The following is a 24,470-nucleotide window of genomic DNA, read 5'->3' as shown; positions in this document are numbered from 1 at the left end:
ATTATGGTTAGGTCAACAAAACTATCATCCAAGAAGACGGAATATCAAGGAAACTAAACTACGGTACCTAATCCTAATGCACTCCACCTAAATCCCCTGCCCGAGTTGGGCAGTGAAGACCGTCATGCCACTCCCCGAAGACCAGGAGGTAATTGTCCTTCATATCCTTGTTTGACTTGGGAAGGCACGATATCAGTCTGACGATGTTGGACCAGGACTTTAAGTAATACCTTGCACCGGCGAGCTTATGGCACTCGTACAGGTGGACCACATTAAGCCACATGAGCCCTAAACCCATTTGCTCATTGAAAGCGTCTACGCAACCCAAGACCCAAAGAGGTTGGGGGCGCATTGGTGGGGAGTCAGCCTGTGGTTAATTAGGTAGTCCCTAGTCACCCTACCCATGGGTAGCGTCATCCCTCCCTCCAAGAAGGCAATCATCGGAATGATGACTTCACCTACTTTTCTATCAGTAAGAATTCGGTCTGGGGCACAGTATTGCAGGGCTACTCCCTGCGGAATACGGTACTTGGCCCTAAAACCCTTCATAGCGGCTGGGGAGTCTACTAGGTACTTGAACCTACCCATCTAAGCAAACGCAAGGGGCACTAAAAAGTCTTTCGAAAGAAAAGAGAGCCGAGGAGGCCGACCGAGGAGAAAACAATCTGAGGAAAAAGTAAAACTTACAGAAGGTGAATGAGCGACACTGTAGAGAGTTTTGGAGAAGTTGAGAGTTCTTGAAAGTTTGAAAGCTTTTGCAAAATGAGGAGAAAGAAGTCCTTCAGGCGCCTTTTATAGAGAGAGAGAATGGATGGGAGTTATCCCGCTCAAACTTTGAAGAAAAAGGTCCACCGTTGGATATACGCGTCACCATCAGATCTGGGGAACAAGGCGCCACCTGGAGCAATCAATAGCACCTCACGAACTTTGAAACGATAGTAGCAATCATAAGACACATTAAACTATACTCCCACGCGTGTAAATCAAGGGATCAATTGACTTCATCTTTTGGGAATCAAAATCCCACCTTTTCTCCTTGGATAAAAGGGAAAAATTGAGATTTTGAGGGGCTATTGTGGGGATAAGGTCCAGAATGACATGTTGGGCCTTGGGCCTTTGTCCGGGAACGCTGGATTGTCCGAAGAGAAGCAAGCAGTTATCAGAAGCCTCTAGTGAAGGTCTTATAAGTGAGGAATGAATGGAAGGAGATCCGAGGAGGAACTCCTCCTCGGATATGATGAATGCAGCTCAAGCATGCATTCCAGCAACTAAGGTAATCCTCTAAAAAGCTCCAGCAATAGGAACGTGTCTCATAAATGTGTAAGTAGAAGGAAACTCAAAATATCTAAGGGAAAGCTGCTACCACCACATTAAATGCACTATAGCTACTTTTCTGGCCGCATTTATATAGAGAAGACCTTTGAACAATGCTGCCTTGGCAAAAGCAACTCACAGAAAGCCAAAGAGGGTGTCTGGTGTGACAGGTATTCAAGTAAGGGCTCAGATGATCAACAAGTATAGGATTAAGATAGTCCAGGCAGGGCTATATAACGTGAAAGACCCTCCATGAAGAAGGGGAAGGAAAAAACTGTAAACAAATCTGTAATAAAGTTTTAAGAGCTAATATTCAAGAATCTGTGTTCTCGGACCAATCCGAGAGTGTTATTCCTTGACAAACTCTAAAATACTCTAAAAAATTTATGAAATTACAAAATTCATTTTTAAAACCTAATTTAATGCTTGATTAATTATAGAGATATATGCATGGCAATATTAATTAACATTTTTTTATTTGAGAGAGAGTTTCAACCTATGGCGTTCGCTCTTGAAGATAGCTCTTTATCATCAGACCAAGACATCAATCAATTTTTAGTGTAAGCAGGAATTGAATCTCAGATCTCTTATACAACTATCAGAAACTTTACTAGTTGAGCCAACCGAAACTTACTTAATTAACCTATATCATCGAAAATCATCATGTTATTCATAGTCCACCATGGAAAGCACAACCTTCTTCAAACAATTTGATGGTAGATTTTTTTTTTTAATTTCTTTACTAAAATGGAGTATTTTAATGTGTTTGATTTCTTAATCCACGAATCTTTCACTAGATTGATGAAGGGAGTTGTGCGTGTTGACGTGTATATGAGATTGTAGTAAATTGGATTCTAAGAAGATGAATGTAGAAATGAGTAATAGTATATATGGGGGGATGAAGAATAAGGTTCTTAGGATTTTTCTGGTTTTTTTTAGAAAATAACTATAAAATCCAAACAATATCATTAGTTACGAAATGTTTCAAACTAATTTGGTTTCAAACAATTCAAGTTCAGAGGACTCGATTTTTGGGTTATAAAATCGAGTATATTGTACTCGAGTTTCCTGTTTTGCCAGCAGCCAGACTGTCCACGTAGGCCAGAAATCGAGTTCATTGGACTCGTTTTGTAAGCATAGAAACCGAGTTCATTGGACTCGGTTTCTAGGCCAAGAAACCGAGTTCAATGAACTCGATTTTTGTACATATAAATCGAGTTCAATGAACTCAGTTTGCAAGACCAGAAACCGAGTTCATTGGACTCGGTTTTGATTTAAAGGAAACCAAGTCCATTGTACTCGGTTTCCTTTTGGGCACGTGTCCATCATCGCAGCACTCAAAAAAATAGTTCAAGCACACTACCAAGTTCAAAACACAAAAATAGTTCAGCACACAAAAAAACTTTCAAAACACACAGTTCTCACTCTCATTCCCTCTCACTCTCAGTCTCTCTCTCATCTCTCTCTCACGAGAAGTCTCTCTCTCACTCTCATTCCCTCTCGCCTCTCGCTTCATCGCCGTCATTGCCTCTCGCCCGTCGCTCCGTCTACGCCTCGCTCAGTCTTTCTCCCTCAGTGGTTGGCTCCAACTACCTCACAAAAGTAAGGACTCTATCTTTTTTTTGGGTTTATTGGTAATGGAGGTGTGCATTGTACTTGATATTTGGGGGGTGCAGAGTTTGCTGCCATATCTACTGTGAGGCAAATGATTTGTTCAATTCAAGGAAAATGTAGAATTTTGATTATGGTCATCTAGCTGGCCTTTAATAAAATGTGCTCAATGGATTTTGATTTTGTAGAGCTTTTTAAATAAAATGTGCTTTTGCTAGCTGGCCTATAAAGCAAAATTTATTGTGAAGACTATGATGGTGTTTGCATGTAGAAAGCTAATTTTATGTTTATCTCAGCGTGTAACTTGTTAAGGAAAAAAAGTGTGATCTGAGCATGTAAAACTGTAGCATTTTTGAATTTGAATGCAAATACTGCATATGGGGCTGGTATTTGGATTGAATTATTGAAATAGGAAATCTGGGGAATTGAAATGAAGGGTGTTCTGATGATAAAAGATTCAAAGTCATAAAAGGGGAATGTAGAAGTTAGAAAGAGTTTACCATAATTAATAGAAAATGTCAAGATATGCTACTACTTTCAGATCCAGAAAACCACTGTTTATTTCTTTTTATAAAAGAAGTGCAAAATATGAAGTATATTCCAGTACCAAAATGCAATTTAATAAGATTTTAAAGACATCTTCATGTCAGGAACAAGCTTGCATATAATTATCACCATAGTCTGTCCAAAATGTTAATAGCATCCACGAGGTATTAACTGTATACAGATTGGGATCAGAGAGAAAGTTGATGTGTTCATCATTTTTTAAGGTGTAATTATCGATTAATTCAATTTTGTGGAATTGCATTTATGTAAGGGCCACACCTGCTTTTGTAATTTTTTGATAAGTGACAAAAAATTCAAAATTTCATCACCTTAGTGCATTTATGTAAGGGCCATACATGCATGGGCCCTCACCTCAGTGCTGCTTTTGCTCTGCTCTTAGGTCTCCATTCAGAACTGTTCAAATGATAATAGTAATATAGAATTTTATGCTTGAGAAAGAACTTTTAGACATGATTATTAGGATTCTACAAAATTTCTAATGCATTTCATATGCAATTTAGTTTGTTATTTTACATTTTGTAACTGCAAATTTCCAAAACTATTTATGTCATATCATATATTTATTTAATCATTTTTTTTTTCAGAATTCATTATAAAGCTTGTTTAGTGATTTTGCAGTGGTAGTTGTTCTTTTGGTTTCTTGAACTCCGTGCTAGGTTGGTATTAGAATTTTAGAACTGCACAATTATTACTTATCAAAAAAAGAAAAAGAACTGCACAATTATTGGAAATTTGGGGCTGTTACATGCATTGTGATAATCTCTTGAGACTCTATCTTCAATTTTCATCTCTTGATTTAAGCAACCACTTCAAGACATTTGCCACTGGGTCTATTAACAATTGGGATGCATAAGTGTTTTTTGGATTGAAGTGTGCCTGTGTGTAGTAATTTATAGTAATTTTGGTGATTTGAAACCAAAACTGAAACTTCTCAGTCCATCTTCCATTGAATATGTGATGAGAGAAAAGCATCATAGTTTTAACTATTATGATTTTAATGATTTGTGATTGTTGTTGTTGAACTAGAATTAATAGTAATTAATAGTAATTTGTTGTTGAAGAAATTAGGCTATACATTGAGATCATTGCCAATTTATCTTCAACATGTGCTTATATTACTCTTGACTCCCTCAACTTCGTGCAGTATGGCTGCTGTTCCTGCTCAGATCCCTGATGAGTTCAGTCCTGGTCCCATTGAGGATTCAGTGATAAGGTTTCTAAAAGATCATCGATCGTGTGCTGTTTGGGAAGGCAAGGTAAAATTAAATCAACCACCTGCTGAATATTCTCTTCTTATCCTTTTACATTATGTTGATTTTTTTTTCTTTCCATTTCTAAAATTCTAAGTTTGTCAATGGTATTACTAGCATTGAATGCATAGTCATGCCCATTAGTTAGGTTAAGTTAGATTGGCAGACTATTGCACACCCTTATATAAAGGTTACACCCTTATGGCATATTGCATCTCATTACCATGGTTCTATCATGTGCAGGATCTGGGGGCACTGAAATGTCGTGGTCGTAATGACGAGTTGCGAAAACGACGCTCGATAGTGGTGGATGATCGCATCCTCGACATTGTCAAGAGAGTTAGATTAGAGGGGCTGTATAGGACCCCAAGTAAAGAGATTGATCATAACTTGATAACGGCCTTCGTTGAGCGATGGCGGCTTGAAACCCACACCTTCCACCTGCCACATGGTGAGACAACGATCACATTACAAGATGTGGAGGTTCTTTTGGGGATTCCAATCGATGGTGAGGCAATTGTTGGAAAAACTGACTTGACATGGGCTGCTAAATGTTAGAGTCTGCTTGGAATTGCTACTAATGCTATGGTGCTTAAAGGACAAAGGATCCTAATTAATAAGCTACTAGAAAAAATTGACCAAGGGTTGCCCGATGGTGCAGCAAAGGTGGTTGTGCATCAATATGCACGGTGTTATATTCTAGCACTGCTGGCAGACACAATTTTCGCCGACAAGTTTGGCAATAGGGTGCATACGATGTGGTTGCAGATGTTGAGGAACCTTCACAATCCACCTCAGTACAGTTGGGGGAGCGCTTGCCTTGCATGGTTGTACAGAGAGTTATGCAGGGCAACCGACGGAGGTGCTAGTCAGATTGGTGGGGCTTTGCTACTGGTTCAGTATTGGGCATGGTTCAGATTCCCTTTTTTGTGCCCAAGGAAGGACCTCCCACCAGATGATGCATATGACCCACCATTTGCACCTTCTCCACTGTCCATTAAGTAAGTCTCTTCCTTGACCGATTGTCTCTATTGGAAATAGATTCATAATTTTAAACGACATGACACATTGTTAGACATAGAGAATAAATTTTAACCTTGATATTCCTCAAATTTTGAAAATTAATAGGATTTTTATTTATTTTTATATATCGTTTTACAATCACTGAGGTCATATGTTATGATTGATGTATAATACAAGTGTTATTAATTTCTCGCTCCACCACTAATCGTATGTTTAGATAATCATTTATTGGTATAAACTTAATCGTATGTAATGTTAAATTTACAATTGCCATCATTTATTGTTGTTGATTACTTCAAATTCTCAATTCCAAGTATTAACTCCCTCTTTCTTAATTGTAGGACTGTGTGGGCCGTGAGCACGAAAAATAGTCCCCAAGAAATCTGTCTGGTCCGGTACCGTCAGCTTTTAGATTCTATGCATCCCAAGCAGGTACCCAAATTGTGTTTCTTCTATTGTTTATGACTATTGTATTTATAACTGTAAAATAGCTCATAGTTGAAAATAATGGAATATTGCATAATGTGCTGCCCTTTCATTTGGCTACTTCAGGTGGTGTGGCAACCATATGAAGCTAAATTAGCCCACCTACCTGCGTTCTGTGTCGCAGGAAGGGCCGTATGGACAGCGAGGATGCCGCTTGTATGTTTCTGGCTAGTAGAGAAACATACACTAGACCGTGTTCTTCGTCAGTTTGGGATGGTATAAGAAATCCCCCCATATGTTGATACTGACGACGCCCTTCATGACATAGACCTGAGGGGGAAGATTGCGGTGAACTGGAGGGACAAACATTATGGCCATATCCAAGTGTGGAATAGTCAAGCACGATCTCTATGTCATGGAGTACGACTAGAGGGTGCTATGTCGCCTGCTCATCCATACTTCGATTGGTACGATGGGGTGACTTTGAGGTTCGTTGACCACACTTCCGCGTCACTTCTTATTATGGTAATTGCTTCGACCTTTCTTTTCATATTTTGTTGCGTATCACCATTTTAGTATTAGATGTACTAATTATATTTATTTACTTGCAGGTTGCCAGTCACAAGCAGTTGTTGATGCGTCATGCAGTAGGTAGTCCTGAGTACAAGCAGATTATAGCTGTACTTAAGGTAGTGGAACGCCTTCTCCGTATAACTGCCCTACTTCCCTTGGAAGAGACCGATGGGGCAAATCAAGAAGCGCCAGAAGATACTAGACGACCAAGCACGAGCTCAACTCGTGCCAACCATAGCCATGGTCAGTGTGCTGCACCCCATTAGGTTGTCAATAGGCCGGGTCCCCCTCCACCCCCACATGCACCAGAGTTCCCTCCACCCCCACATGCATCTCCTACCCCAAAGATCCCTCCACGTACAGCTCATGCAATTCTTGACCTAGAGATCCCTCTACTCACTGCTCATGCATCTTTTCACCCCAAGATCCCTTCACACACCCCACATACATTTTTTGACCCCGCTCATCTTTCATTTACCCTGCCATCCTTTGATCTCGGCTATGATTTCAGTTAGACCCCTCCTGTCATGCACACTCAATCCCCCTCGTACAGCATTGGTCATATAGGCCATGTACCACCCCATAGTCAGTCCATGTCATTCATGCCCACTTCTGGACTGCATACAGATCCTATGACTACGGGACGCACTCACATTTCATCTGCTACACCATCCTCCCCCGCAGTTGTAGGATCTTCCGTTGTTGGGAGTCAAGCAAAACAGCAAGATGTGCATGTTGAGAATGAGCAGGTAGTTGGGTTATAGTCACCCCCACAAGGTCGACCTAAATGCACAACAAAAACACCTCCTTGTGGGACAGGTGGTCACAAAGCAGGACACAAGGCTGGCCCCATGGTATGACAAGTCATTTAATGCATGGAGCATATTGAGTAACTGCTGTTATGGTTGGTATTAGAATTCATGTAATCCATTGTTTGGTTGTAACTCCATCTTTGTAGCAACGCGAGGAGCCTCACCAAGGAGATGCAGTACCCCCTCCCCCACATACCAGATACTATACGAGACAGCATAATTGTAAAATGCATTAGAGCATTTGCAGCAGTGCAGCTATATAGGTATAATGGTATTTTTTTAGCTTTTTGTCACAAAAAACACCATGCAGCAGTGGAGCTAAATCTAAAAGATTTAGCTCCTCAGCTACAGTGCACATCTATTTTTAGATGTACACTGTAGCTCACAGGTAAAAAAAAAAAAAAAAAAACTTTTTTATTACAATTCTCTCTCCTCCCCAATTAAATATACATTTCCTGTTTTCTCTCTCTCTCTATCCGGCTTCTCTCTTTCTTCTTTCTTCCTCAATTTTTTTTTCTTTCTTCCTCAAAATTTTTTCCTCTCTTTCTTGTCGGCTAGCTCCCTCATCTCCCTCATCCCTCAGCTCGCCGGCCAACTCCCTCATCGCCGATCTGTTCTGCCGACCCAGCTCGCCGACCCACCCCAAGCCCCATCGCCCACATTGATTCTGACGACGATTCCGACGAGGAAGCCCCCGACGTTGCAAACACTGAAACTCCGATGAAGACGACTCCTCCATTCGCACCTTCACCACAGCTCGCCTCGACGCCGCCAACGCAGGTGGAGGCTCCGGTTCGGCTCAGCTCGAAACACGTAGATCAAGACGGAGAATTTGAGCTCCTCCGCCACGGTTAAGATCAAGAATTTGGGTCCCACAGCTGAGGCCGGGAGCTCGGTGCCTGGAATCGTTGTTTAGAAGTGATTGATTCAATGAATTGAGAATAGAAATGGTGTTTGTGGAATTTGTGAATGTGGTTGTGGTTTTGTTTTTTTTTTTTTTTTTTTTTTTCCCCCCAAAGTGCTGGTGGTTGCTGGCCGGTGGGTTGTGGTGGTGCTCTGATGATAGAGGTGGTTGTGGATAATGGTGTGGAGGTTTTTTTTTTAGTGAGATATATTATTTTATTAGAGTAGTTATATTATTTTATTGGGATATTTATATTATTTTATTGGGTTAGAAGTTAAAATAGATCCACTGCTGTAATATGTGTGAAGCTAAAATAGATAAAGTGACTTTTTGTAGAGCTAAAAAGCTAAAAATATAGATCCACTGCTGTGGATGCTCTTAGGATCAGCACCCCATCTAAATGTAGGTACTAGTAATGTTTTGTCGTTATTGCTTCATATCTGTTGATAATTTATGAGGTAGCGTTTATAGGAATACATAAATAAATATTTATCTTTGTGACTTGTGATATTCACATTACCTGGACTTATTTGATTTATCTGTTGACTTAACTTTTTTTTTATTATTATTATTATTATTATCATCATCGTTATTCTTTTTTTTTTTCTTTTTTTTTTTAAAGATTTACCATTAACCTGTTGGTTAATATGATTATTATTTTTGTTAGCATGCTGCGTTCCCTGATCTTGATCCATCCACTTCATTCTTTGCTGTTTACGATGACCATGGAGGTAAGAATTGACAAGTTCAAGTACTTGAATCTATGATAGATGGCTGATTCTACTAATGTAATAGGGACTTGTATGTTTGGCATCATAGTCAATTTATCTTTGTGTTACTTTCCAGTTATTAGTTATGCTGTTATTAGGAATAGTATAATTTGATTAATTAATCCAGAAGTGGTTGATTACATTACAATTTGAAGGGGATTTCATCAGATCTGATCTGCCTTTCTTCAGTTTCCTTTTTGGAATTCTAAATTGTATTTTTTTAATTGGAGGATTGACTAAACTTTTGTTGTATGCATTAATCATGCAGATTGGTTGCTATGATGCAAATTTATGTATTTATAAAATTATAATATAATTTCAAACATAATATATTTGGTTTTTTGGTGCTATTCTCAACTGGTTGCTACTGGTTTCATTATGTGTGGTTAGTTATGGTTTGTTGTTTCTAGTTTCAATCTCAAATCTTAGAACTGTGAAAATTTGAGCTCTGTTTTTTCTCTTTTTATTAACTTTAATTTAGCTTCAAATATATGTGCATGCTTTTGCTTTTCCAGTGAAGGGCAAGAAATTGTTTATTTAGCAGTTCATTTGTATGTAACATTTCTTGCAGTATCCATCTTTAGGCTTTGTCCATTATAAGTATTGATAATGCCGAAAAAATCACCAATAGGTCGCATTCGCACACTCAAAGTAGACCTGCACAACAAAATAATAGAAGACCTCACAGTGAGCACCGGTGTGGTGCCGGCCAAATACCCTCCAAAGGTCAAGTTAGAATTATTCTCACAACTCTAGAGTGCTAGAGAGGGTAAATTACGCATACCTTGATTTGTGAGGGTATTGGGGCTTTTATAGTAGTAGAAGGTTCGCCTTTCTTCCTTGACGTAGAAGTCTTTTCCTTATAGGACTTTACTTGAGTAATCCCAAACGTGATGGGCAAAACATTTCCTTGTAAAGTGGGTCTTTCATTAAGCGTGTATCTTCTAGAATTATCCTTGCACCAAGATTCTGATTTCCTTTAGGATTCTCTCGGATTTCAAACGTATGTAACAAGTATTTTAAGTCAGGCTCAGCCCTGGGCTCTCTCCCATTTCCCGCCCATGGGCTAGGATCCGTCAGGCCCAATGTAGCGAAGGTTCGTCATGCTATTTTTTTACTCCTTCAAGTATATTTTCTGAAGCTATTTGAGAGCTCATATCTGGGTCAGCAAAGCTAAGGAACTAACAGTGCTAGTTTGCCTGTTTGTAATTTATATAATCATTTTGAGTCTATAGGTGAAAATGAAAAGATGTGTGGTGCTTAGAATAGAGTCTCATCCCAGTGTCCAGAGCAACAGGGCTTGATTCTACCAAATGGCATGGATTTTAGGTCTTCTCAAGGTTCAACACGTAATAAATATAATTCTTATATCTAGAAGAATTATATGGAAATAATTATATTAATTTATTACATGGAAATAATTTTCCTAAAATCCTAGATTTAAATTTCTATTCACAAGTTACCTTTGCTAGTGTTATGTTAATGCAAATTCTTTATGTTATCTTGTAGGTATTAGTAATGACACTCCAAATATTTTTGGATGTCTTAAGAAAGGCATTCTTGAGTCCAGAAGCAGTATGCTTAATGATAATTGATGAATGTCATCGTGCTACTGGTAACCATCCATGTACAAAAATAATAAAGGTGAATATCTATTATTTTCCATTTTCGTTGTTGTACACCATCTTAAGCTGATTTTTCATTCTTATTTTTGTTGTGTACTGCTATGTCATTGGCTAAGATAGGTTGCTCCAGTTTTTTTATTTTTTTATTTGCCATTATTTGTGTACTTTGTACTGTACATGTCTTAGAAACTTGTAGATTTTATGACCAAGCACAGTTTCCCAGTTTTAGTGATTTAGTCTTTAAAGCTTTAAATTGGCTACCAGTAGACAAGTATTGATAAGAGAGGATCATGCATTTCTTTAATAGTACCTATCTATCTCTCTTGGGTCAAGGAGGAAGGGTAAGGTTTGAGGCTGTAGTTTGGATTAGAAGCTTAAATTAGATTGAATGCTGGTTGAAGGAGGGGTTTATTTTTGATGATCTTGCTCGGATTGGGATTTAGTCTATGGTTGTCATCCTGGAACCAATGGTTAGAAGGGCCTACTATGTATCAAATCTGTTATCCACTACAGGGATGGGCTATGCCCTTGCGTATTATGGAATGTGCGAGGTACTCAATTTAGTTTACTAAACACATTTATAGTGTATGATACTATGATTGTATCCTATATGTTCAAGGTCATCTTGAATTTGGATGTTCTTTGCTGTATCGAATGGACCTTGTATTAATGATATAGCAACAGTTGTGATTTGCTAGGAAGTATTGTAAATACTTCAGGAACTTTTCATTTTTATTTTTTGTTTAGGAATATAAAATCTTACTACTTGACATTTTTTATTTTTCATATTTTATCTTTTAGAAAGTTCTGATATTGCAGCCTATAAGTTCTAGCTCAAATGGCATCTTTCCCTTGAAATACCTGGGTAGAGGGTAGGTTGTGCGTTCAAGACCCACCGAGTGCATGTGTTATTAAAAAAAAGAGATAAAAGATTGGCATTGCGATACTTATAACCTTCATTCCTTAGTGCCATTCTTAATGCTATTTCTGATCTTTGTATTTGCTGATCCATGGAGTTTAACCGCAGGTTAACTCTTTTTTATGAATCAAATTCTTGAAGCACCAAATGAGGAAGAAGTTCCACTACTTCTGGAGATATATGGGTGATTTTTCTCTATTTCAATTTTCTTTTAATCCCTAATAACAGCTTCTTCGGCCTATTCTATTTGCTTGGAATCATATATTTGGTATATTGAAAAAAAAAGATGATCGGTGCATATTTCTGCCTAATATTATTTGATTTCCATTAAACTTCCTTATGGTATGTTTCATACAGGCTCTGTCTTACCGGAGGAAAGGAAGTTCATAATGCTATAATTAGCAGTGTATGTGATTTGGCAAAAGCATTCTCAGGATACCAAGATGAAGTACTGGTAATGAAATGATTTGCATGGGCTTCAAGACCTCTCTATGGGCCATGAACAAGTCCTACTTACTCCCCCTTGCCTAATGGGCTTTTCACTTCATCAATGCATCATCCATGAGTCTCTCGTACGCCATCCATGGAAACCACGTGTCAACCCCGCACGCACATCCATGGGAACCCCGCACGTTCATGTCCATGGGAACCTTGCATCACACCATTATTTAGCACCATTAGCAATATTCATTTGTTGGGCTCTTTTTTTTTTTCTTCTCCAGGATCTTTATGTGTGGGCCATGTAGGCTTTCTCTGTCCCCGCTGGATAGGGACCATGAACACCTCACCACCTTCGCCGCACACAACCTGGCTCTGATACCACTTGTTGGGGAGATAAACACATTGGGGAGCTTCCTTGAGTAATTAATATAACATATTGAGACACACTTTAACCACTCATTTTTCTCATCTTTATTCAATGTGGGACTTCACTCACACGTGTAACCCAACAATGTGCACGTGTTTAATATAAGCATTATGCCCTTGAGTATCATGAGGAATGGACACAGGAACTTGTTATCACAATTTGATTAGAGACTTTCTGTTGCTGAGAATTTTAAATCTTGAAAACTATAGATTCTTGGGTGTTTAAACTCACAAGAATTAGAATTTCCAAAAGTTGGCATTTCTGTTTGGATATACTTAGAATTTGATTTTAACCATATTTTAGACAAACATTTTTAAAAACATTACAATTATACAAACTATATATATAAATTTTATCTATTTAAAATTGTCTTATACAAACTAATTTAGGAAGAAAATAATTAATAATTTGAACATTATGGATAAATTATAAATGAAAAAATTACTCTTGAACATTGATAAACATCTTATTTGGATGAAAAATAATTATTTTATTTTCTAAAATTAACTCTATGTAGTAAGTTTTCTTTAAAAAAAAAAAAAAAAAAACAGTCAAAATTTGAATTTTAGTGTAACGTAGGCAATTCTCAGAAATACAAGATATACGAGAATTGGCATTTCTTACTGATAAGATAGGATTCATAATTCCTGTGTTTCATGGGAATTGAGATGTTCATAGGAACTACAATTTGTAACTATTTTATTAAATAAACAACCAAATTTCATGAATTAACAAGAATTAAAATCCCATCATGAATTCCTACATAAAGAACACACCATTATAGAAGTTCTTTGCTAGGAGTTTCAAAAAAGCTTTATAAATTTATCATCATTGCTGATAGACACACACTGCTTCTTATTGGCTGACATTCAATTTTTCTATCTTTATGTAAAGAGATTATTTTACTTTGGATCCTAATCTGCCCATTGATCTATTTGATTTATTAGTACTAGTCATTTACTTATTTGACAGTAATACTAAAATATTGCCGCACTTTCCTAGTAAGCAATATGGTGCACTTCACATAAAAGCATTGCTGTTGTTTACATTTTACAAAGATGTTACAGCTGGATTTGTTAGAGTTTATGTGATCCAGCTGCTCTCTCCTTTTATCTCTTCCTTTGATTTCCTCTTTTCAGGCAAAGCGAGAAGAATTGCTCCAATATGCTCAAGGTGCAGTTTCAGGATTGAAAATAAATGTTGAGGGTTACAATTAGTCTGCTAGTTATTTTTATATGCAATTGTAGATATTATGGATCAAAATAACTGCTGCATGCTTCAGTTCTGATAATCAGCAGTTGTCACTGAACTTTGTTGTCTCATGTGTGGTTAAATAACATACGTTTTATAGCTACATGTTTAAACCTTGATGAGAGGGAACTTTGATTTTATATGCAATAGTAAATTTTTTTATCAAAGTGACTGTTGCTTGATTGACCTTTTATGGGCTAGTACTTGGCTCTGTTACAATTAGTCACAGATATTGTGTACTAAATCTACTGTGTATGTTGTGTGTGGAGGGTTTGTTTTATTTTGTTTCCCTCCAGAATACCTTTCAGCACTCTTACCTGGTAAAGCAAGGTTTTGAGGAAACCTTGTAAATTAGTTGATTTCTTGGCCAATGGATATTCCATATCCTATAAGTTTGCGGTACGTATATGATTAGACTATCAAGTCATCATCTGCATGCTTTACCTATTGGATTCGAATCTAGCTTAATGGTTCCAAATCATAGTTGCTTCTGTGTTATTTATTATTGCACAATTGGTAAGGTTGAAATTTTAATTCTTTTTGTCCACTGTTTTGTGTGTCTTGTTTTCTGCTCTCAGAATAGATGCTGAAGTTAGCAGTCTAAAGGAAAAACTTGATATAATGAAGAAATCCCATCATTCTTTAATTAAAAGAAGTGCAAAATCACATGAAGAAATGACTTTTTCAACTGTAGAGGTGAGATTGATCTTCTCACTCACTCACACACGCACAAACACACACATGTCAAAACACCAATGATTGGATACTAATAACATTAAACAAATTTGGCGTGAACTTTCCATTGCTTGGCAATTCTTTTATATGTATATATTTAGAAGTTCATTGTTCAACATCAGGTTAAAATTTGTACTTTAATAATTTTTCTTATGTGCACATAGTTATTTTAATTTCAACGTTTTGACATTTGTACTCCCATTATAGTGTGACCTCAATTTCTGTAGTGTTCCTATATCATTTTTGAAATTTATAAATACATAAAGGTAAAAAAAAAAAAAAAAAAAAAAAAAAAAATCTCATACAAGACCTATGTATTCTCTTGGTGTCTTAAGTTAAAGGAACTTGTCAGAAAAAAAGAGTTAAAGCCAACTTTTTGGTGCATGCTCTCTGGGGGTGAAGGTAGGGAGTGTTCTTAAGACAGTATTGTCAGCTGTTGTGTTCATCTCATTTATGTGTTATCCTTGGGGTTAATACATACTAGACGCAGACCCGCGCAATGCGCGGGGAAAAAAAAACTATTTACTATAGTGAAAAAGCTAATGATTAATCAAACCAATATAATTTTTTCCTATCAAGGGTCTTAAATTTAAGTATGAATTTCACATTTATGTGCTTTCTATAACAGGAAGTCTCAAACAGTAGGATGATTAAATAAAGATGGATTGAGTATAATATTATTAACAGAAATAGTTTTAAAAAAAAAAAAAAACCAATAAAATGGACCAAAAATGCAATTGTAATTAAAAGTTAAAAGTGAAATTTCAAGTTCTATTACAATCTCTCACAACATATTTGGTTCACAAACTACAATCATTGTTACTCATACGGAGTTTGGATTATGCACCTATACTTGCAATTTAGAATTTTGACATTGAAATTGATAGATGGTAAATTCTCTTTAGAATCATGCATATCCTTTGAGACCTCAACTACTTCAAATACTTTGTTTTATCCACATGACTCTTGGAATCAAAATTCAAATTGAAATAATAAGGTCATCACCATAAAATATAAATGCATCTAATTTGACAATAAGATCTGACAAACTAATCACTCACCAAATACAATTATTCCTACCAATCATAACTATTTGAGCCAAATATCAAAACTAAAAATCATTTAAATGGAGACAGAGAAATCAGAAATGAAACAAAATTCCTACAGAATGCAATATAGAAAGAGAGGCAGAGACAAACCAACTCTTAAGAACAAAAGTGCAAGAGCGTGTCAACAAAGAATTAAGACTTGAAGAGACGCCCAAAGAACCAAAAGAGAAGACCATGGTGCTTGATTAAACTTAGGTTCCACTTACAACATTACAAACCACTTAGCTGCCAAGTGCCAATACTTAACTTTCAACAAACACCTGCTGCCCACCAAATTGATACCAAGCGAAGGCCTAAGGCCCTGACACAGCAACTTTGAAAAGTATTATAGGTCTTAATAGTTTATGTTTCAACAGTTTGTACCAATTTAATAATATGCCAAGCAGAGTACAACAAACATCTATTAGACAAAATAAATACTTTACATGAAACCTAAAGTCCAAAAAATATATATATAGAATAAAAAACAAAGAAGCTTGTTCTACAAATTCTCTCATGCCTTTCTTAGACTTTGAAGCTTCCGTGAGGACCATGATTTACCTGAGAATAGGAAAATTTTTCATCTGTTTCAATGTTGTTGCAGACTCTGTTTCTTAGCATTTCTCTCCTTCCAAAAGCACTACATAAAGACAACATTCTATTAGACATCTTCTCTAATAAAATATGATCAATAAAAAAAAAATGTTTGCTTCTCCTTCCAAAGGCAGCAACAGAGAGGTACACCCCAATAAGAAATTGAATGATTAATAAAATCTCTTAGTTTCCGTTTAGTTAGCGGTGCCCATACTTATTGAATTATTGTTTAAATCTATTGCTGGAGAAAAGAAGAAGTAACTATTAGACAATATTGTATAAAAATAAAAATGCTATATTTTTTTCATCTCAACGATTCGACATACAACATTGTTCATTTTGCACAGATGATAAGTCCTTGACCCTAATTGCACAAATATTAAACTCACATTGAATAAAGTTAAGTAAGACCCACATTCTTTTTTGCTAAATAATCAAGTGAGAGTGGCCCTTACACACACTTCAATCATTGAATTTTTTATTCCATTTTAAAGAACAAACCACTTGAAAGATAAATATTCACATAAAAAATAGGCAGGGAAGGGAGGAAGTTAGTTTACATTGTTAATTTTTTTGGATAATTGGTCTTCTCTCTTGATGGTTTTTTTGTGTAAGTTATTCTGTCCTACTAATGATCTTCACACATTTCAAGTCACAGTGAGAGTATAGAAATTTGACAAAAAGTCTCAAACCCATTAATCTTTCTAAGCTTCACAGTGAAGTCTGAAGGGTATCAATAAGATCAAAATTAATTTAATCCTATCAAAGATTAAAAAAAATGTATAACCACGTCACTTCAAAAACATTTAAGGAGCAACATAATTGGCAATTCAAATATCAAATATAAATTAGAAGAAGAAAGATGTATATTAAGTAATGAAGCACACTTGCAACCCATGCCTCAATTCCAATATGGCAACAAACAGAAGCCAAATTCTAAGCCTCAATGCTTAAATCAAGGAGCTAATTTACCACAGATAAAGCATGATAGATTGCCCCCTAATATCACGCCCAATGTTTGACTTTGTTCTTTGCAATTACCTTAGGAATATATTATGCATTTACTTTATAACTTTTCCTTGTACAAATTACTTTCTATACATGATGTAAATAGAATTTCTAATAAACATATTTCAAGCCTGAATCATTATCTACGATTCCAATAGTATTAAAAGCATGTAATATTTTCAAATTGATCATACCCTTTCTGGCAGAAACAATGGTGTTTTTTGTATTGCATGAACATGGCAGTGATCACTTGGACTTCTTCTTTCTAGAGCCGCTAGGTACTGATTCGTCAGATGGAGCCAATGACGCCAAAGCTAATTTGTCATATTAGCATAGTTGATTCTTGTTGAACAAAGCATTGAATGTTTCTTCAAAGTTTTAAGTAAAAATTTATTTAAAATTGAAAGTGAATAAGAAAAACCTAAACAATGAGAGATATGGATAGGGGATTCACCATCATTGTCTAGTTTATGATTTTAATGGTGACCCAATCATCGGACCTAATAATGTTCATCATTGCTGTATCTTCATCATCAACTTGTGCCCTTGCATCACTATAACACATGGCATCAATTCAAAAGTAGAAAATAAAAATTAAGACAAACAATTTAGAATGGTAGAAAAGAATACAAGGTCGATCCTCTAAAGATCTATAGCCGCAGAAGCATGAATACTCCGAAATCCCTATACTTAAAATAAAAATAAAATACACCTAAATATGTTAATTGATTTTACAATCTTTAGAAGTATGCACACAATCATAGCACAACTTAAAAATGCTTGCACAGTGACTTAAGTTTCACGAATTTGATAAAAGAAATTCACAAATTCTTAAAATTGAAACCATGAATATCAAACCATGTCTAAACCAAAGACCATGATAAACACAATTATGCAGAAAATTCAAACACCAGGAAAACAATTTTCTTTGATTCTAAAACCCAATCAATATGTTATACAATCATACAAAACAAATAGTGGAAGCAAACACCACAACACTACAGTGGAAGCAAACACCACAGCACTACACTAATAAATTAGAGTCACACTAAGTCGTTGGAATCACACAAGATAAGACCCAGCAATCAAAAATTCAACACACTAAGAAAAATGATTTACAAAGTAATTAAATTCAACATAACAATCATCCAAACCACAGCACGAAAGACGTAGTAAAAAGGGGGAAAAATCATGCAAAAGAATAGAGCACAAAAGAAACTTGGATTTAGAGATACCTCAACTGAATCGTCTAGCTGCTGTCAGTATTTATATATTGTAAGGAGAGGAAGACAGGAAGGAAGGAAAAACAGAGAGGTTGCCGTTAGAAGGGAGAGAGGCTAGCGATGATTAAATGTGAAACCGTAGGAAACCGTAGAACAGAGAAGGTGGGGAAGGGGAAAGAACTAAAACGTGAGAGACAGGAAATTAAAACCGTGTGCGACAAAAGGAAAGGAAAAACAAAAGGTTGAAACCGTGAAGGCAAAGGGTTTGAAAAGGCTTTGGGTTTTTGCTTTATGGGATATTAAATTTGTAAGAAGTAGGCTTTACGGTGAAGATAGGGATGAAAATTATTTTATAATTATCTATATTTAAAATTGATAAAAATTATTTTAAAATTAAAGGACAAATTTAGAAAAGATGATAGAAATGACATGGCTGCTGATGTGACTTAATGTAAGAGTAGCAACATTAAATTCTACATTTCAGCTTTTAGTAATATATAGATATGTGAGCTTTTACCTTAAAAGAAAAAGAGTAAGTTATTTTTTTATTTTATTTTTACCATCTTTTCTCTGATGTGGGTTTTTTGGGGGAATATGAAGAGGAACTCAGCGTAATTTTGAAAATGTGGAAGTTTTGGAATGGCAATTAAAATTTTATTTTCTTTGTTTACTCTGCGGATGGTTATTTGTCCTAGGTCTAGTGACAATGATACTATTTCAGAGTTTGCTAATTTGCTTTATTTAAATGAAGGCAAGATTACAGTTCAAATGAAGCAAGTATGACAGTTTATTTAATTTTTTTCCTAATGATGAATCATTTAGAGTCTTTTTCTCATGTAGAGTCTTTAATTCAGGTTTGGAATTGGTTCCAAAATAGGCGATATGCTATAAGGGAAAACTAAGTAAAGCTCCTGGGAAGTTAAATGTGTCTCCTATGCCTTGGGATGATTCAACTCCAGTGAGAAATGTGCCTCAGTCAATTTCTGCCCCTATACCTGCTCCTTCAGGTAGGATGCATCCCGCTCTATGTTCAAAATTTAAAAGTTTGTCCAGAATTTTGGGCTTGGCTTGCATGCTTTTTGTGATACTTGTTTGACATTGAGCTTGGTAGCAGTTTGAAGTTGCTCCCTACTCAAATTTTTTTGTTACAACTACCATATGTGACTGTATTTTTTAAAATGCTTTACATGTTTAAATGCTAGTTTGGTGATTCTGGTGTGCCAGTAGTCACTGTATAGCTCAATCTAAGAAATATTGGCTTCCATGTTATTTATGTGTTTTAACTTCTGTGTGTGTGTGTGTGACTGGTAAGCATTGCCCCTCCTATCCTAATTTCGATTCTGCAAGTTCTTTATAAGGGAAATCACATGCTGTCATTGATATATATAAAGTTCTTTAGAAAAGTAGTGCTTCCATTCTTCATAAGGGAAATCACATGCTGTCATTGATATCAGCTTCATGAAGCAGAGATCACTAGTTCAAATATCCCCTTTTCTGTTGTATTACCACTTGGCCACACCCCTTTTCTTGCCCTTGGGTCAAATACTCACTTATAAAAAAATTTCATTGATCTCAGCCCATTGATTTGGATTTAAATTTGGGTGAAGTTTTGAGGTTTAACCGTGGCCCTAGTATACCTAGTTTAGAACCTTTACTGAACTAAATCAAGTTCCATTTATCACGCTGCTCTTGATATACTGCAATTCTTACTCTTCTGTAATCTGTCTGGTAATTAGAGACTGGCAACATTCAGTTTGCTGGATGGTTCAACTTTCCAAGGCTAGGTCCTTATTAAGAATTATCTATAATCTAGCTTTTTCTGCTGCTTTCTATGCTATTTGGAGCAAGGGATTTGATACTGTACTGTACCGGCTGGTTTGGCTGGTATTTTCCATTCCAGCGAGTAAACAGGTACCGAATCACCTCTAAAATGTACCACTCTAAATACCGCTTGATACTGGACCGTATTGGACTCACTGGAGGATACCACCATCATCACCGGAAGCACTCACGTTGCTAGCGGCCTGTCACTCTTCTTTTTCTCTTGCTCTTTCTCTCTTCTCAATCTGTCCATCACACTATAGTCCAAGAGCCAAAATGACCCACTTTTTCTCATTTTCCCCCCTCACACTTCCTCTTTTTGTTTTTGTTTTTGTTTTTTTTTTTTTTTTTGTGCGCTGATACAATCCCCAACCAAACCCTTTTTTTTTTTTTTTTTTCTTGATAGGTTGAAATTTTTGAGCCAAAAATAAATAGCTTTGAAATTTTTAAACTCCAATGCAAGCTGAAAGACATCTATTTTCCATACATTCAGGTTCGTTTGCCTTGAATAAAATGCTTAATGGTTATTGCTAACTTTTAGTTTCATTGGTGAACAGAAGTAGAGATATTTGTTACACTTTGCAATGCAAAAACCTTAGGAATACCCATAGCCTTGAGGTGATCCCAAGTAATTTTCATAAGGATGTTGTGCTTGTTTCTGCCATGCTGAGATGTGCTTCATTGTGACAGCTTTGACAATGCTGATTTCCATGTGATCTTTTTTGCTTATTTCTTTGAGTTGCACCTAATTTGAATAATGGCTGGGTTGGAGTCACATGCTGCTGTTTTAATAGTACTCTACATCAAGGCACTGATGCTAATTATTTCTTTTCTTTAGGTTCTTCAACGAATTTTACATTTGAGGCAATACAATGGGCGTGTTTCTTTTGTGCCTGAACCTGGCTTTGAAACCTATGGAGAGCCAACTAGTTACCCCAACAAATCTACTGGCAAGCCTAATAGCTGTAGTACAAGTGAAGAGGAGTCTATTAAGGTTCGGCATCATGGTTACCAAGGACCTAATATTGACTTGGAGAATGCATATGGTGCTAAAGAAGGCCCACTATGAAGTTATAATGAATGACAAGACCCTTTCTCTTATCGAAGAGGCAGAGGCACATTATAACTTCATAGTGGAAGGGCATCAAACGTACCAGACAGACGGTATTTCTAAAGCTCCTGGTAATGTGCCTCTGCCTCTTCGATAAGAGAAAGGGTCTTGTCATTCATTATAACTTCATAGTAGGCCTTCTTGAGCACAAGTATAAGTTAAAATATAAACAGTTGCAGAAACAACATTATATGAATGTGATTAAGTTTTTGACCACAATGAGCACAAGTGTGCACCGAATGTGAGGTTGAGGGAGGAGGACGAGGAACTCTTTGAAATGAATTATGTTGAGGCTGGTTCGGAGGGATATTGAGGGTAGTGATCTTGATACTAGGAGGAGAATTGTGTGTGAGCTTCTTAAAGGGATTGTGACCAATTATAAGCAACAGGTCACCGAGATAGTTTCTGCACAGATTCAGCATTTGTTAACTTCGTTTGCTGCAAACCCAGTTACAAATTGGAAGGATAAGGACTGTGCCATATACTTAGTTGTCTCCCTTGCTACTAAGACGGCTGGGGGTAGTTTGGTCTCGACAGATCTTGTTGATGTTCAGAGTTTTTTTGCTTCAGTTATTGTGCCGGAGTTGAAGGGTCAGGATGTGAATGGGTTTCCGATGCTTAAGGCAGGTGCACTGAAATTCTTTACAATGTTCAGGAATCATTTATCAAAGGATGTTATAGTTCAGATTTTCCAAGATTTGGTTCGGTTCCTTGTTGCGGAATCAAATTTAGTTCATTCTTATGCTGCAAGTTGTATTGAGAAACTGTTGCTAGTCAAGGATGAGGGGGGAAGATCTAGGTATACTGCAAATGACGTTGCTCCATTTTTTGTTGAGCTGATGACCAACCTATTTAATGCCTTCAAATTTCCAGAGTCCGAGGAGAATCAATATATAATGAAGTGTATCATGCGGGTTCTTGGGGTAGTAGAAATACACCTATTGTGATGTGTGTTATTCTTGCATCAATCCGTGGGACTGTGATGGAGCTTGGAAAACACCTATTGTGACTTCTGGGCTAGTGATGCAACTCTTGGCTGGGTCCAAGTTCATTGAAGTGGACAACAATTTCTGCGAGGAAGAGTCAGGGTTTTGAATAAGGTGGTTTAAGTATGGAAGAGTCAGGGTTCTTTTGAGTCCCTTTGTACTAGTCTATTTTTGCAATAGCTGGACTTGCCTGTATTAATATTTAGTATTTATTTCTGGACAGATACCTCTGAATCTACTGAAAGACTGCAACGTTCTGCAGAATATCTCCCTGCATGGCAATCCTATTTCTACGGATCAATTTCAGCAGGTATGTCATAGTCCCCGCATGTAGTGTTATGAATTTATTTATTTTATATTTCAGCAAAAACCCAATATGTATTTTCAACCCAACTGAACCCTAAACGCTTTTAGATGGAAGGATTTCAAGATTTTGAAGCAAGAAGAAAGAAGAAGTTTGACAAGCAAATTGATTCAAATGTGATGATTGGGTCAAAAGGCCTCGATGAGGGTGTTGATCTATGAATGTCTTACATCAGTGCTCCCTAAAAGAGTAAGTTGTTACACCACAATCTCAATGAATTACTTTAGTGTATTGCACCAGGAGATTCAATTTAGAAACATGCCTATACGGACAAGATTAGTTCTGAATGCTACCAATCTGATTATTTTTATTGCTTAGCCTAAATTCCTGAAGTATCTAAAGATTTAATAGGTTTAAGAAGCATCCAGCAGAAGGGAGAAAAAACAGGCTTTTAGAAGAAATTGTGTTGAGGAATCTTGAATATATCAGGCTTTTATATTCTCGATTTAGTGGCTTGTAAAATCACCAAGAACTTTATATTTTGGTCTCTCCATTTTATTTGCAATAAAGCTACAAGCATAACATTTTCACAGCAAAGCCTAGGTGGCAAGCTGTTTTACCTTTAACAACTTGCCACCCAGGCTTTGTTGTGAAAATGTTGGCACTACTCTTTTATTTATTTTCACACACTTTATTGAGTATATATCGTTAGTTATGATTCATCTGGGTTTGTTACCATGAGGCTTTCCAGTAAGGGCTAAAAGCAATAGCCTTAGTGAATATCATGTGCTTGGACAGGAATCAATTTTGTCAATAAGAGATACTTGGCAGTTTTCACTCAAATTATAAATTTTTTTTAAGCCGTGTTATATTTGGTATATGGTCTCATAGTAAAGGACAAGGAATGTAATCTTTGGTGAGGATGCTTGAATTTAACAAACAATGAGATACCTTTGGTCCATCTTATACCATGCATGTGATGCATCTAAAATGTGGCCGATGGAGTGCAAAAAATACCTCTAACAAAACAAATTGGCACTATGGAGTCGATGTACATAAGCACATTGCACATTCTTCACTCCAAAAGTTTCCAAACCTGAAACAGTTCTGTTTGTAGGACCTACTTGATGATGGTTTTATGTCTTGCATATTTACCACAGTTGCAACTGTGTGTGGTAATTAAGTTATACAATATCTATCTTGCTTTCTTTGATTGTTTTTTGCTTTTTATGAATGCTCTTAACTCTTGATTCCTTTTTAACAGACTAGAGGGCAGGGTTTGATCAGCTGGGGCCATTTGAACGCAAAGGGCAGCCATAAATTCAAAAACAGCTTTCATTGTAGCTTGGGATAGACAAATTTGGTATATACTCTTTTTAGGTCACATGTGAAATAATGTCTCCAAACTCAGTTTTATCATATTTGTAAATGAGGGCCTGGCTTTGTATATGCCTGTCATTTTGCAGGCTTGTATATGTAACAGGAACTTAGTATTTAAAGATCCTCCTTAGGCTGTTGTGGTTCCAGGAACTATTTAGATTACATTTATACATGGAATGAAATGTGTTTGACACAGATAATATTTAGTTCTTGAATCTAAAAAAACCAAACTGAATGAATGTTGAATTCTATGATTGTATAATGACAGACAGTAACCTTAACAACAACCTATACCTTTTCTTTTTCT

The 24,470-nt window shown here is 36.5% G+C and overlaps 1 protein-coding gene and 4 long non-coding RNA genes across 6 annotated transcripts; 4 read left to right on the top strand and 1 right to left on the bottom strand.

The window, feature by feature from the left end:
* Positions 1-403: 403 nt before the first annotated feature.
* On the top strand, positions 404-5,747 carry LOC115964727 (protein MAIN-LIKE 2-like). The gene is made up of 4 exons (XM_031083985.1): positions 404-525; positions 4,637-4,748; positions 4,986-5,255; positions 5,301-5,747. Exons 1-4 carry the CDS (start codon positions 404-406, stop codon positions 5,745-5,747), a joined length of 951 nt encoding a protein of 316 aa, XP_030939845.1.
* A 6,127-nt stretch (positions 5,748-11,874) lies between these two features.
* LOC115963118 lies at positions 11,875-13,868 on the top strand. Its single transcript, XR_004085701.1, has 3 exons — positions 11,875-11,978; positions 12,152-12,248; positions 13,802-13,868. It is a non-coding gene; the product is annotated as an uncharacterized LOC115963118 (long non-coding RNA).
* Positions 13,869-15,922: 2,054 nt separating this feature from the next.
* On the bottom strand, positions 15,923-18,851 carry LOC115962980. Of its 2 annotated transcripts, XR_004085652.1 has the most exons (4): positions 18,574-18,849; positions 17,793-17,892; positions 17,533-17,706; positions 15,923-16,376 (listed from the first exon to the last, which is right to left on the bottom strand). It is a non-coding gene; the product is annotated as an uncharacterized LOC115962980 (long non-coding RNA). The 2 variants fall into 2 exon arrangements; XR_004085651.1 differs by having other exon boundaries at positions 17,533-17,892; positions 18,574-18,851.
* A 367-nt stretch (positions 18,852-19,218) lies between these two features.
* On the top strand, positions 19,219-21,458 carry LOC115963081. The gene is made up of 3 exons (XR_004085685.1): positions 19,219-19,338; positions 19,416-19,568; positions 21,221-21,458. It is a non-coding gene; the product is annotated as an uncharacterized LOC115963081 (long non-coding RNA).
* A 153-nt stretch (positions 21,459-21,611) lies between these two features.
* Positions 21,612-24,230, top strand: LOC115965799. Its single transcript, XR_004086156.1, has 4 exons — positions 21,612-22,593; positions 22,703-22,789; positions 22,894-23,032; positions 24,048-24,230. It is a non-coding gene; the product is annotated as an uncharacterized LOC115965799 (long non-coding RNA).
* The last annotated feature ends 240 nt before the right edge of the window (positions 24,231-24,470 follow it).

Source organism: Quercus lobata, chromosome 10 (assembly GCF_001633185.2).
Source record: "Quercus lobata isolate SW786 chromosome 10, ValleyOak3.0 Primary Assembly, whole genome shotgun sequence".
In the NCBI taxonomy this organism is placed as follows: domain Eukaryota; kingdom Viridiplantae; phylum Streptophyta; class Magnoliopsida; order Fagales; family Fagaceae; genus Quercus; species Quercus lobata.
This window is presented reverse-complemented; position numbering and strand designations above follow the sequence as displayed.